Below are 12632 nucleotides of genomic sequence, written 5' to 3'. Positions count from 1 at the left end.
GCGTTTTGCCTGCCTGATTCTAATGACTTGTTCAGATTTTGTTGATTTCTTGTCCTTGGTTTTTGTGCTTTTGTGTTAAATAGGGCTACATAGTTAAATTGTAAATTTTGTTTCTGTTTTAACTGTATTTATTGGTAATATAGGAGTCTGCACAGGGTGTTTTATTTTGAAAATCATGCCACGTCACAGTTTTGATGGTGTCTCCGGCTGTAATGATCCATGAGATGTTTTATCTAATACGCAGAGTTTTAGCTTCCATCCATCATCAACCTCTTATCCTGCGTACAGGATCGTGGGGGGCTGGAGCCAATCCCAGCTGACATGGAGCGAAAGGCGGGGTATACCCTGGACAGGTCACCAGTCCATCGCAGGGCCACACATAGACAAACAACCACTCACGCTCACACTCACACCTAAGGGCAATTTAGAGACACCAATTAACCTAGCCTGCATGTCTTTGGACGGTGGGCAGAAGCTGGAGCACCCGGAGAGAACCCACGCGGACACAGGGAGAACATGCAAACTCATATTTGTTGTTAATTGTTAATCGTTGTTGTTCTATAGTTTTATATTTTCTTAAGTTTTTTATTTTTTTTTATTAACTTTTTATTGATTCCATTCAGCATTGTCACATTGACATTTGGCATCTCTCACATCAAAAGCATAAATAGACTTAATTTTCAATTAAACACAAAGTTCAGTAAACCTCAAGTGAGTAGATTTTTCTCTGCCCTCCACTTTTCCATCATACTCCTGATAAAGGATGATGCTGAACAATCTTGTGAACAATAAACATTTTAAAATTTGTAGCAAGAACCAAGGGGGGTGAATAAAATACACTGCTTTTACCAAATAAAGTCTGTTTTCAATGGTGTTACGTAAGTCAACCCAGTTATCCCATAGATTCTTGAATTTATCTGATTCTAGTCTAACTGAAAAAGTCAACTTTTCCATAATAAAAATACTATACATTACTTCAACCCAATCCTCCATTAGGTACCTCTGTTTTCAGCCACTTCCTGGTGATGGCTTTTTTACCCGCCACTGACATTACTCTGAATAAATATTTATCCCCTGAATTTGTTATTCTCTGGTTCCCTTTTCCCAAGTACAAAACAACAAATGTACAAAAAAAGTGTGAAAGTTCCACTTTCAAAATTTTCTCCATGCTTTTCTTCAATTCTTGCCAATACGGTATGATATAGGGGCATTCCCAAAAGATATGAAAGTGATTGGCATTATTTTCTCCACATAGTGTCCAACATTTAGTATCCCGAGAGATCTGTTGTGCTGGTGTAATAAAGTATCTCACTATGTTCTGCCAACCATACTCTCCCATGAAAGGGAGTATGTTGTCTTCCATTGCAGTTCATTGATCTCTTCCCACTCCTCCTTTGACAACATACAACCCCCTTCCTTCTCCCAGTTTTCTTTTATATATAATGTATTATAGGCTTTTTCTCAGCCACTTCTTTATACAATTTTGAGAGTACTTTCTTGCCCAGATCTGATTTATATGCTAAAAGAAATAATTTTATAATTCCTGACTCTGCCCCATCTAAACTGGACTTTTTTATCGTTCTCTCCATATAATGCCGCATCTGTAAGTATCTGTAGGAATCCTGATTTTTTAAACCAAATTGAATTCTTAGATCTTCAAAACCTTTAATTTTCTTCTTCTTATACAGCTCCCAAAATATTGTTGGTCCTCCGCCCCATCTACTGAAGCTTCTATCTAATGTATTAGGTGTAAAGTCTGAATCATGTGCAATCCAACGCAGTAACCTACTCTGCTCTGTGAGGCCATTCTTTAATACAATCTCAAGCCAAATGTTAAGAGATACACTCAGCCATGGGTTTAGCTCTTCATTAAGATGTTTTCTCAGTGTTTTATCATTTATTATGGCCTGTTTTGGAATATTGGACGTGTGGCCAATGTCCTTCCATCTCGCCCTGTAGGCAGGATTACACAAGGTCCACATGGTTTTCAGTTGTGCCGCCTGATAATAGCTCTTAAGACAGGGCAGGGCTAGTCCTCCTTTAATTCTGGGAAGCTGTAGAGTTCTGAATCTTATTCGTGGTCTTTTTCCTTGCCAAATGTATTGAGAGATGACTCTGTCCCATTCCATAAAAACTTTCTGTTACTTTTACTGGCACAGTTTGGAATAAGTACAGTAACCTTGGGAGAACATTTTGATTGCTTCTACCCTTGAAACTAAGCTTGTGAATGGGATTAAGTTCCATCTTACAATATCATCTCATTTTATTCTCGAAATTAATGGATCATAACTTATAGATTTCAGTTGAGATAAGTCTCGGGGTAGAGTCACTCCCAAATATTTCATGGATTTTCCCCAATTGAATTTGAAGCCTTCTCTAGCAGCCCCATCCGGATCATAGTTGAATGTGAGGACCTGTGTCTTCTTCAAATTCAATTTACAGCCTGATAATAAACCAAAGTTCCCAAGTGTTGGCATGAGTGCTGGAAGATATTCAGTGGGTTGTGTTAGGTATATTATCACATCATCCGCAAATAATGCTATTTTCTGTTCATCCCCCTCTATGTCTATACCTTTTATATCTTCATTTTGTTTTATCCATTGGTTCAGGGGTACAAATAAATCGCAAAGAGGAGAGGGCTAATTGAGCAGCCTTGATGGCAACCATGTTCTAATATGAAAGGGTTTAAGCATTTATTTTGATCCTTGCTGTGGGTTTATTATAAAGATATTGAAGAGATTCAAATATTTCATGAAAACCAAATCGTGCCAGCACCATATACAGGAAATCCCACCTGACAGAGTCAAATGCCTTTTCTGCATCCAATCCCACTAGTATTGCTTCTAAACTTTTTTTGATAATGTTTTGCATTACATGTAATGTGCGCCGAATGTTGTCCTGTATCTGTCTGTTATGAATCCCGTCTGGTCTTGATGAATTATATCTGGCAGAATTCCAACCGTCTGGCTAGGATCGCAGTGAATAGCCTGTAGTCTTGGTTAAGAACACTCACTGGTCTATAATTATAACATTCCAATTTGTCCTTTCCTTCTTTTGTAATAAATGAAATGAAGGCTTCCCTCCAGGAGTTTGGGATTTCTCCCTTTTTTAGCACCCAGTTAAATGCATTTTTTAGCAGGGGTATTAATGGTTCCCGAAGCACTTTGTAAAACTCAGACGTGTATCCGTCCGTGCCTGGAGCCTTGTTGGTCTTCAGCTTTGATGGTCATCAGTTCGTGGCAGATTTAGAGAGTCTAGCAATAAGTCTATCTGGTTCCTATTATTTATGTCTGGTTGAGAGTAAAGATTTTTGTAGTACATTTCAAAACATTGGAGAACGCACAGAACTCCACCAGCGTGAGGCCGCCAACCAGCAACCCGGCTGGGAGAAACACAAGCAGTAAGACCAAAACCCTGCATTCTGTGGTCAGTGATGTCCAATAGTTGGTTAGTACACTATTTAATCCTTGAAACTCCTAGAAAAATTTAACCGAGTTATCATCTAATTGCGTTCATTAGCTGCCATATGAGTCAAATCCTCCCCACTATAGAACTCCACCTTCTCATAGTTTATTTCTTTGATTTATTTAACCGCATTTTTATGTCACCTTAGTTAGTTAATAAACTTACCCCTTCGATATGAGATTGACTGACTGATTTAAGATAATTGAGCGATTGTTAACTAACTGATCACTAGTGAAAAATTGTCTAATTACTAGCCATACTCAAGGAGTCCCGAGACCCTGGGCGAACAGAATATCGGGTGGTGCCCCTCGAGAGATTTATGAATTAATATTCTCTGAATATTACAATTCATAATTTGGTATTAATTCTCATAAATTTATTAAAACAGTGTAGTCATGCTACATTGTCTACATGTAGCACCTTATTACCAAAGCAAATTCCTCATATTTGTAAAACACTACCTGGCAATAAAGCTCCTTATGATTCTGATTCTGATTCAGGTTGTTATTAAATGAATTCTGTCCAGCTGCCCTGCAGCATTCAGTATCCAGAAGGGCAGAGCTCAAACGGTGCATTGGAGGGCTCTAACAACTAAAAGACAAATCTTTTTATACAGGGAAGCTTATAAGAAAGTGTTACTTATCAAACACACACTCACTCATTAGACACTTCTGAGTAGCAGTTCCAAGACGACAGATGACTGGCAACTGTGACTGACAAACCACAATTTCAACAGATGTTGGCAGGAAGAAGAAAAAAAAATCCTGGTGACATTGCTGCTGCTCTTGTGTCGTACACAAAGACAACATCTCCCGTTGCCATGGCACCCTCTGCCAAGTCACGGTTACACTCAAAACAAATGTGGGAGTTGACTTGAGCAAGAGCAAAAAAGCCAATTATAGCAGCCAGAAGGAACGGAGAGGGGATTATGGGCAACAACAACAACAACAAAAGGCACTGAGTTGTTTGGAGTGTGATTTTCATTGGAACAACAAGACTGAGCCAGCGTTGTTTAAATTCCGAAAGTGAAATGTCTCTCTGTGACTTTCAGCACTCCCGCTTTCTGTATATCGCTGTCTTATTCGATAAATAAAATTACTGTAACTATAAAAATACTGGTGATAGTAAAAGATTTGGTTTTGAAAGGATTCTGACTCTTTCATGAAAATCAAGAAAAAGAGGATTGCATGAATATATGTATGCAAGGTAACCATACATTTGTCACCGGTGGGGGGAATCACAAGGTGCGACCACTAAGCAGCCTTCTGTAGTTTGTCTCATTTGCAATGCTAAGAACAGGTGGCCTGTCAGCTGCCTGAGCGACTGTCAGCTCTGCTCTGAGTGGGAGTCATAACAAACAGCCCCGTGAGCAGCGCTGCTGATGTCAGCGACCAATTTGCTTCCTCTGTTTTCGATTTGCTCTGCTGCTTCAACCGAAGAAGGTTTACTTAACCTTTGAGCATAAACACTTTATTCTGATATGTGGAAACTTTAAGCAGTCTCTCAGCTGTGTTGCACAAAAGAAACGCAGAGCACACTTATGATGAGGCCGCAATGACGCTGCACTATGCGGGGTAAAACCTGAGGTGAAAAACTTGCTGCTTTCCCCACCAGTGATATCTCAAAACCAACAAATAGAATAAATACTTCATGTTATACTTCACACACTTTATATTATATGAAAAAGCTCATGTTTCAGGGATGTTGAAACTCCTTTTCTTTTTCTTTTATATTTTTTGGCACTACAATTCCCCTCATGCTTTGGGTGGTGCAAACAGGAAGTATAATGTTGCCATAGAGTCAGCAAGTGAGCTGTTTTACATTAGCCTTTTAGCCTGTACTTGCTTAACGAAGTAATCTTAAGTCAAGGTCTGCTTCCTAACCACATCTCACAGTCTTCCAGCAGCATATACAGTTTGCACACTCTGAAAAACGCTACTAACTGGACCTAGAGTTTAGGTTTTTTTGGTCAAACTACTATTTCCAAGGACAAGAATGAACTTTCACTCTCATGTCCTTATTGACATTTTAGAGCTGATCAGTAGATCAGCAATCAGTTCCAATACCTCTAAAGCTAATGGTTGACAATATGATAGATTTGTTGTTTTCGTCTTGTTTGTTTAATCCTCACAAAAACAGAAATGTAAAAATTACGATGAATGGTTTTAGAGGGAGTTACGTGCTGGAACTACTTCTTGACAAACAACAGTCGGGCGCAGTGATTTAACTAGAAACTATGACCAAAAGTATAATATTTTTCTCTGAAATGAAGCATATTAGAATTTAAATTTAGAATTTAATTCAGGATAACCCCTTGAGATGTATCATCTCATTTTCAAGGGTGTCCTCATCTGTTTTATCGCCTGTTTCTGTGTCATGCTTTTGGGTTCTTGTTGGCCACTTTTCAAGAGAATTGGAACATCATCATTTCCACTGCTAGTGAAGACTGTGTGATATGATTGAAGTCTTCAGAACATTTACTGCACCAAGGTGGTGAGATTCTTTTGTCAATAGGCAACCACTGATTTCTGTTCAGTTTAGTACAATAAGTAAACTTCAAAGCTACTTGATGTAGGTGAACATCACAGCTAACATGAGGTCAGTTTTGCAGTCATGAATAATTTAAGTCTTTGCAAGTTGACCATCTGGAAATTAATGGAAATGAAACATTAATTAAAAATTAAACATCTAAAACCATAGAATGGAGTAAATAAGAAGAAACCTTCCAAACCACCAGTATTGACCTTTTAGAAAATAACATTTGAAGTGACCGTTTTATGGGGTTGGGGTAGTTCCGACATCTACTAATGAACAAATATGCTCACATCAGGTTCTCCACAATCACACTCTTCTCCGTCCTCCACAAAGCCGTTCCCGCACTTCTTGCCCCCCACCAGGTCCTTCATGTTGGGCATGTTGTAGAGACACATGCCCCCTCCCTTCTGGAAGTAGCTGTCCAGGTCGCGTTTGCTGCAGCGACTGAAAACACGTGGGAATGGATGCCTAGACAGGGACAGCAAAATTATATTACATAGATTATTCTTTTTTTGCCTTGCTCAATGATGATCATAATAAAGCAGTACGGGAATTTGGTTTTATATGTAAAAAAAAAGACAAGTTCTTTAAGCAGCCACATTAATATGTTTTTTTTCCTGCAGCTGATGAAACTGTAATTCATATGTCAAGCTGTTAGCGACAACAGCTTGTTGCAGCGCCTGAGGCTCACCCGGTGGCGGCAGCCATCACGCAGCCTCCCTGCTCAGCGGTGGCCTCCACACAGCAGCCATCGTGGTCGTGGCTCATTCCAAAGTTGTGGCCGATCTCGTGGGCCATGGTGGCCGCAGCGCCGATGGACAGCTCCGAATGGTCCTGCAGGTGAATTAGAGGGAGGTCTCATTTAAATGACTCGGGTAACTCAGTACATACTTCATGCAGGAGCCTCTCTTCAATGTGCAATGTTTTTGTACACTGTGTATTAGTTAGTAATCAGTAAGGAAGTTGAGGTGACTTTAGCATAAATCTATTCAGGAATCTGCAGGTATGATGTCAGGGTCCCTGTATAAGATGAAGATTAGGTAATAATGCTGTTGTCACCTTAAAACCTTATTTCAGTTTATATTGTGTAATCTATAATTATTAAATTATCTAATTGCCACTAAGTGAACCTGGAACCTTCAGGAACATCTTTCTTTGGGTTTTTTATTTTCTTGATGCCCTTGTATTGTCCTCTGGGATAATAATAAATCAAACCCAGGCACATGCCCGAGAGTCAAGCGATGTATTTAACAGGCACACCTGACTGGAGTCACAGTTTGTGGGTTATTTTAATGTTTACACAGTACGCCCCTCTACTTATTGCATTTGGATTTAAGGGAAGAGGATGCATATAATAAGAGGATACATGTTTTGCGGGCAACATCCTCTGCCTCCATAAAGCAGGTGTAAACAGAGTGGTGATAGGGATCACATCAAACACAAGGAAGACTGTAGTAGGAAAAGAAACATGACTACTATCATTCTACAGTCATCTAAATAACATCATATAGTGGTAGTTTCAGGTAGTCAATGGCATTGTATCAAATATACTTATATGAGCCAAATACTAACATCAGCACACCAACATTTTTACATGACAATGCCAACATCATGTTGATTAGCAAGAGTCTGCATGTTCTCCGCCTTCCCCACTTGGGTTTCTCCTGGTGCTCCAGCTTCCTGCCACAGAGCTGCAGGTCAGGTTAATTGGCCCATCTAAATTGTCCATCGGTGTGAATGTGACTGCTGACCTGTATATCCTGTTTACCATATACCCCAGCTTAGTTTTGTGTGTGGGCATGCTAGTTAGCACTAAACAGAAAGTACAGCTGAGGCTGATGGGAGTGTCAGTGTGTGCAGGGACAGTATGTGGCCCTAAACCACACTATTGGACAAACTAAAATTTTGACCTGACGATGGCATTTAATAAAAAGTTAAGGGGATCGCCATAGTCTTTAGAAGTCATCCTCTGAGGACCATGCATGTCTACAAAATTTCTATTATTTGTCAAAAAATGTCTGTCTGGATTACAGAGGTGGTCCACATGACCGGCCTACATTGCCATCCCATCGTGGATAAAAAATATAGATATATAAAGACATAGACATATAAAGATAAAATATAGTTTTTTTCCCCTGTGTAGAACCATCTGGCTACATGGCCAGCTGGTGTAAAGCATTCAGTGGAACACACTGCCAGAAAATAAAATTTTGTGCAAAAACAGTTCATGGCAAACAGTACATCTTCAGTACACGTGTTTGAAGTTGAATCTAAACTCTTGAAGAATTAAGAAACAGATACAATATCTACTCGGATGTATTTAGCTCCCCTTTGATCTGCTGAAAGCTGTCATTCACTCTTAGCTCTGCTTCTGAATTATGCATACTGTATTAAATAGGGATGTGTTAACTGTCTAGAAATGCTGATGTTTCTGAGTGCAATTCATCCATCCACATGCTATTTAGAGGTCTGAGGGCCAAACCACAGAGGATGTGTGTGTGTGAGGTGTGTGCTGGTTCTGTGGTGGTGAGCGGTGACTCCACAGCTAGGTCAGACACAGGACATTTGGATTCCACAGTCCAAGTCTGCCCGCAGGAGAGCAAACAGCCTATTAGAAGCTAATCAAGCTTGGAAAAGCTATCGATCTCTCCAGCGGAGTTGATTCAGGCCACTGCTGCACATATGAAGCCATACAGCTGCTGAATAATACCCCATAGTGGGTATTTTAAAGCTGCAGGCAAACAGACAAGATGTGAATGTTAAAAAATCCCACACCGAACAAGAGGAGCTTCACCAGTGTCCTGTCCTTGAAGTACTGCAGAGCTCTTGAAATAAAAAAAAAAATTGCTTTTCCTGACTGGGCTGTTCCTAAGCAAGTATAAAGCAGTTTACTTTCCTCCCTCAAGTCAGTTCATTTTTACAAATAAAAATGAAGCCATTCAAACTTAAGTGGAAGAAACCTTTACTGCATTGAGATGGTTGTTGGACAATAAAAAGAGAATATCAAAAAACTACAATTAACTTTCTTGAAACACGTTCAGTGAGCATTATTTTATATTATATTTATATTATTTTATTTTATGCTTTTATTTCATAATTTAAAGTAAAATGATATTGTGGTGTCCGATGCACATGTTATACACCACAATATGAAAGGTCTTAACTAACTGAAACGAATAAAGGCATGAGACTACTTGTTATTACACTACAGTAGGCATTACACTCGTAATTAGGCTGTTTTTTATATTGCTTGCATTTAGAACATAGCAATTGGTACCCTGAACTTTCATTCCTGTGCTGCATTATCATTTGTCATTTCTATATCTTTGGCACAAAATGTATTATGGGATGAATTAAAGGGTAACTTCTGTATTTTTCAACCTGGACCCAATTATCCCATGTTTTTTGGTCTGTGACCAACTGAGACACCATTTTTGAAATTGGTCCAGTATTGAGCGAGAGTGCTGCAGTCGGGCAATTGCACCCTGTCAAAATACTTGATTTTGCAGCTGACAGGCTCAGATTGTTATTATATGTGTCTGACAATACTCTGGAAAGGATTCCTTAACCAGAAACAAAACAACACCGGACGTAATGTTGTTTAAATCAGCTGCTAGCCAAAAAGCTAAAGGAAGAACGATGGAAAGAGGTGTTTTTTCCACAGCTGTAAGTACTGCCATTTGTCCTAGCTGTGTCACACTTAGAGATACAAGAACTCTGTGCGACCAGCAACCGCGAACAATTTTGTATTGAAGCATCTGCTAAAGCAGCACAGCAACGTGAAACTTCCCCTCGGCAGGGGAGACTGGCGTTAAGCTATGTTTTGTGTTAGTAAAAGATGAATACTTCTCTTATAAACGCATGTGCAAAACAGTAACGTTAGTTCAAAAGTCGAGACGCTTGCTTGATTTTTTTTTTTATCTCAGACAGGCGTTAAAAAATGTAATGCTTTGAAAAATCATACTCATTGATGCTGTTATGAATACGCCATTAGCTAAAATGTCGGCCTATATCCATAGCTTATACGATACAGCATCCTCTGGTCTGAGAGGCTGCAGTGACGCCTCAGGTTAATTATTGTTCCAGTAAAAGTGGATTCGTATCTAAAATGCGCTGCTAAACAGGTTTCCCGTCACTTTTAAGGATGGGGTGCGGTGGTTGAAAGTAATTGTAACAGAACGAGTAACGTGTCTATTTACTTTTAACACCTGATAATAGTTAAAGTAATATTATTACTTTTTAAAGAGTAATAAGTAAAAAGTAACTCATTGCAATTTCTGAGTAATTTGCCCAACACTGCAGCTAGATATGCCGTATAAACTGATACGCCGCTGCTTTCTGCCCCCTGGCTGCGCGCACATCTTAGTGATGACGTTGCACAGAAACCCGTCTACACTGCTCTCGCGAAAGCTACCCCTTCATAAAAACTGTTAAAAAATACCTTTTTAAAAAGTTACCCTTTAAGGATGACTCTTTGGGCCCTATTTTTACCATCTAAGCGCAAGCCGTGACGCGTTTGGGGCGTGGCCAACTCCAATTTTGCTAGTTTAACGGCGGAAAAAATTGTCAGTGCGCCAGGCGCATGGTTCAAAAGGTGAATTTGTTATGGGTGTGTTATCGGTGTAACATGACAATACACCAGTCAGAGTGTCATCTCCCATCCCCTTTAAAAGCCAGGTGCACTTGTTCCTTGGTACATTTCCATCATAATTGACTGTTTGAAAGGCCGACTCACAGCAGAGGGGGGGATGTTGACAGAAGTGTACACGTGATATAAAAACTGTGTCTGATCATGAAGCCTAATGTTCCTCTGCAGCTCTGTGCTATATCAGTGAAGTGTCTGAACTCCAGTCTGGTAACAGACAGACGTCGTCTCCTCTATGAAACATCTGGATCCTCACTGGCTGGATGAACAGGTTGTGGGTCACATCTCTCTCTCTTCCAGTGCTTTCTTTATTCTGTGTTTTATTGCTGTATGAGTGTTTTCTTTAACGATTTCCTTTTATGATTAGAGAGGCTGATGGCATTCATTGGGCGCAATAAAGTCACAGCAAATATTGTTGGATATTAAAGCAGCAAAAAAGAAAAGTTTTAAACTTGATATGACAGGACAGAGGAAACTCAGAATTCAACTTTTAGCTTCTAAAATAATTTAGACCTCTGATGGAGCTCAGGATTGATCAGGTGGACGGCTGCTTTGCTCCTAACAGTTTCCCTGTATGAACCTGGAGTGTGTGGGACCTTCTGTTTGTGGAGAAGTACACAGAACATAAATTAACATTAGATCCTGACCCATCCTGTCGGCGTGTTGGGAGATTTAAATAATGAATGAAGTTACACTGCTGTCTTTCTCACCATCAGAGTAATGCGCCTTTAAAATAACAAGTCAACATAAGAGTCAAATTCTGGGCCGTTGACTTTAGACCTGTTTGGCGCAATCGCTTTCTGCTGCCTAAAGATAGCAATGTGCCAACAATTTGCCTGGCCAGACCTCATTTTAAGGCCAACACTCCCATGGGCGCACAGATTGGCGCAAGTGCATTTGCTATCTAAACAATGTGGGCGCTTGCAAATGACAACTGCGTCAGTTGGAAACTCTCAATGACACTCGCGCTGCGCTTTGCATCAGGTGGACTCAAAAACAGTTACTTTTAGCGACTTCATTGCACATTCACAAGAGCCATGAAGGCATATTATAACAAATTGGGTTAATAATTCTCTGTGGGTTCAACACATCGTCACTTGATCCATTATTTTATTGATATTGATTAGTGCAGCTTTAACCTCTCACCACCACGCAATCATCTTTACCCTAAAATAATCCTGATCAATCCTAATTTTAATTTGAACCTTAAAGGAAATCCTAATTCAAAATGACCAAGCGACTATATTTTGGATGTTCTGCGCACACAAAGCATAGACAATCAACAGAAGAGAAATTCAAGCTGGGAGAAAAGAGTGAGGGGAAAAGTGGAGTGAAAAGACAACAGAGCAGGGAGAGGAAATGACAGAGCGTGGAAGAGAGGAGGAGAAATGTATTCCCACATACCACATTGATGCCTCCAGAGTTTTCTAGGCTGCACATCCCCTCCAGCGGTGCCATCCCGATAGTTGTCCCCTTGAAAATCACACCGCTATCAGAGCCACACAAACAAACAGACACACGCACATAATGGAAAATCAGTTAACCTCAATCTCCTCCCTCTTCACTGACAGACTCCACAGTGGATTCACATTGATTGCAGATGAAACAGTGGTGCACAGAGGCAGACATGGCAACCCTGTCAGATGTGAGCGAGGGCGTGCGAGGAACCCATAATCTACCATGTGGTCCCCTGGCAGTTGTCACTTAGCATCCAAAAACAAAATCAAGCCCTGTATGATGAATCAAAACAAAATAGGCCCTTTGGTGTCAGCACAGCTAATTACGGAGCAAGAGGGGCCAACAATTTACTGCTTATGGACGAATGTACGGGTGTGTGTGTATCAGTGTTTGTATGCCAACAGTCACGCTGCGATACTGCTACTGCGGGCATGCTGAGTTGTTTGGCCAATTACAGCCAACTGAAGCGAGATCTTTAGCTTAATTTAATCTCTGATTAACTACTCATTTGTCAATTTATACACTAACA

General features: G+C 40.1%; 1 protein-coding gene across 1 annotated transcript in view; it reads right to left on the bottom strand.

Annotated features, from left to right (window-relative positions):
* adam19a (ADAM metallopeptidase domain 19a) overlaps window positions 1–12632 on the bottom strand; it is a 219235-nt gene that overhangs the window by 53236 nt on the left and 153367 nt on the right. The window contains exons 10-12 of the mRNA XM_046064116.1: window positions 12050–12134; window positions 6692–6834; window positions 6291–6468 (exon numbers count right to left, since the gene is read on the bottom strand). Of these exons, the coding sequence (XP_045920072.1) occupies window positions 6291–6468; window positions 6692–6834; window positions 12050–12134 (406 nt within the window). The remainder of the gene's footprint in view (window positions 1–6290; window positions 6469–6691; window positions 6835–12049; window positions 12135–12632) is intronic.

The sequence above is a fragment of the Micropterus dolomieu genome, linkage group LG12, assembly GCF_021292245.1.
Source record: "Micropterus dolomieu isolate WLL.071019.BEF.003 ecotype Adirondacks linkage group LG12, ASM2129224v1, whole genome shotgun sequence".
In the NCBI taxonomy this organism is placed as follows: domain Eukaryota; kingdom Metazoa; phylum Chordata; class Actinopteri; order Centrarchiformes; family Centrarchidae; genus Micropterus; species Micropterus dolomieu.
The sequence above is the reverse complement of the archived record's forward strand: the minus strand, read 5'-3'. Positions and strand labels throughout refer to the sequence as shown.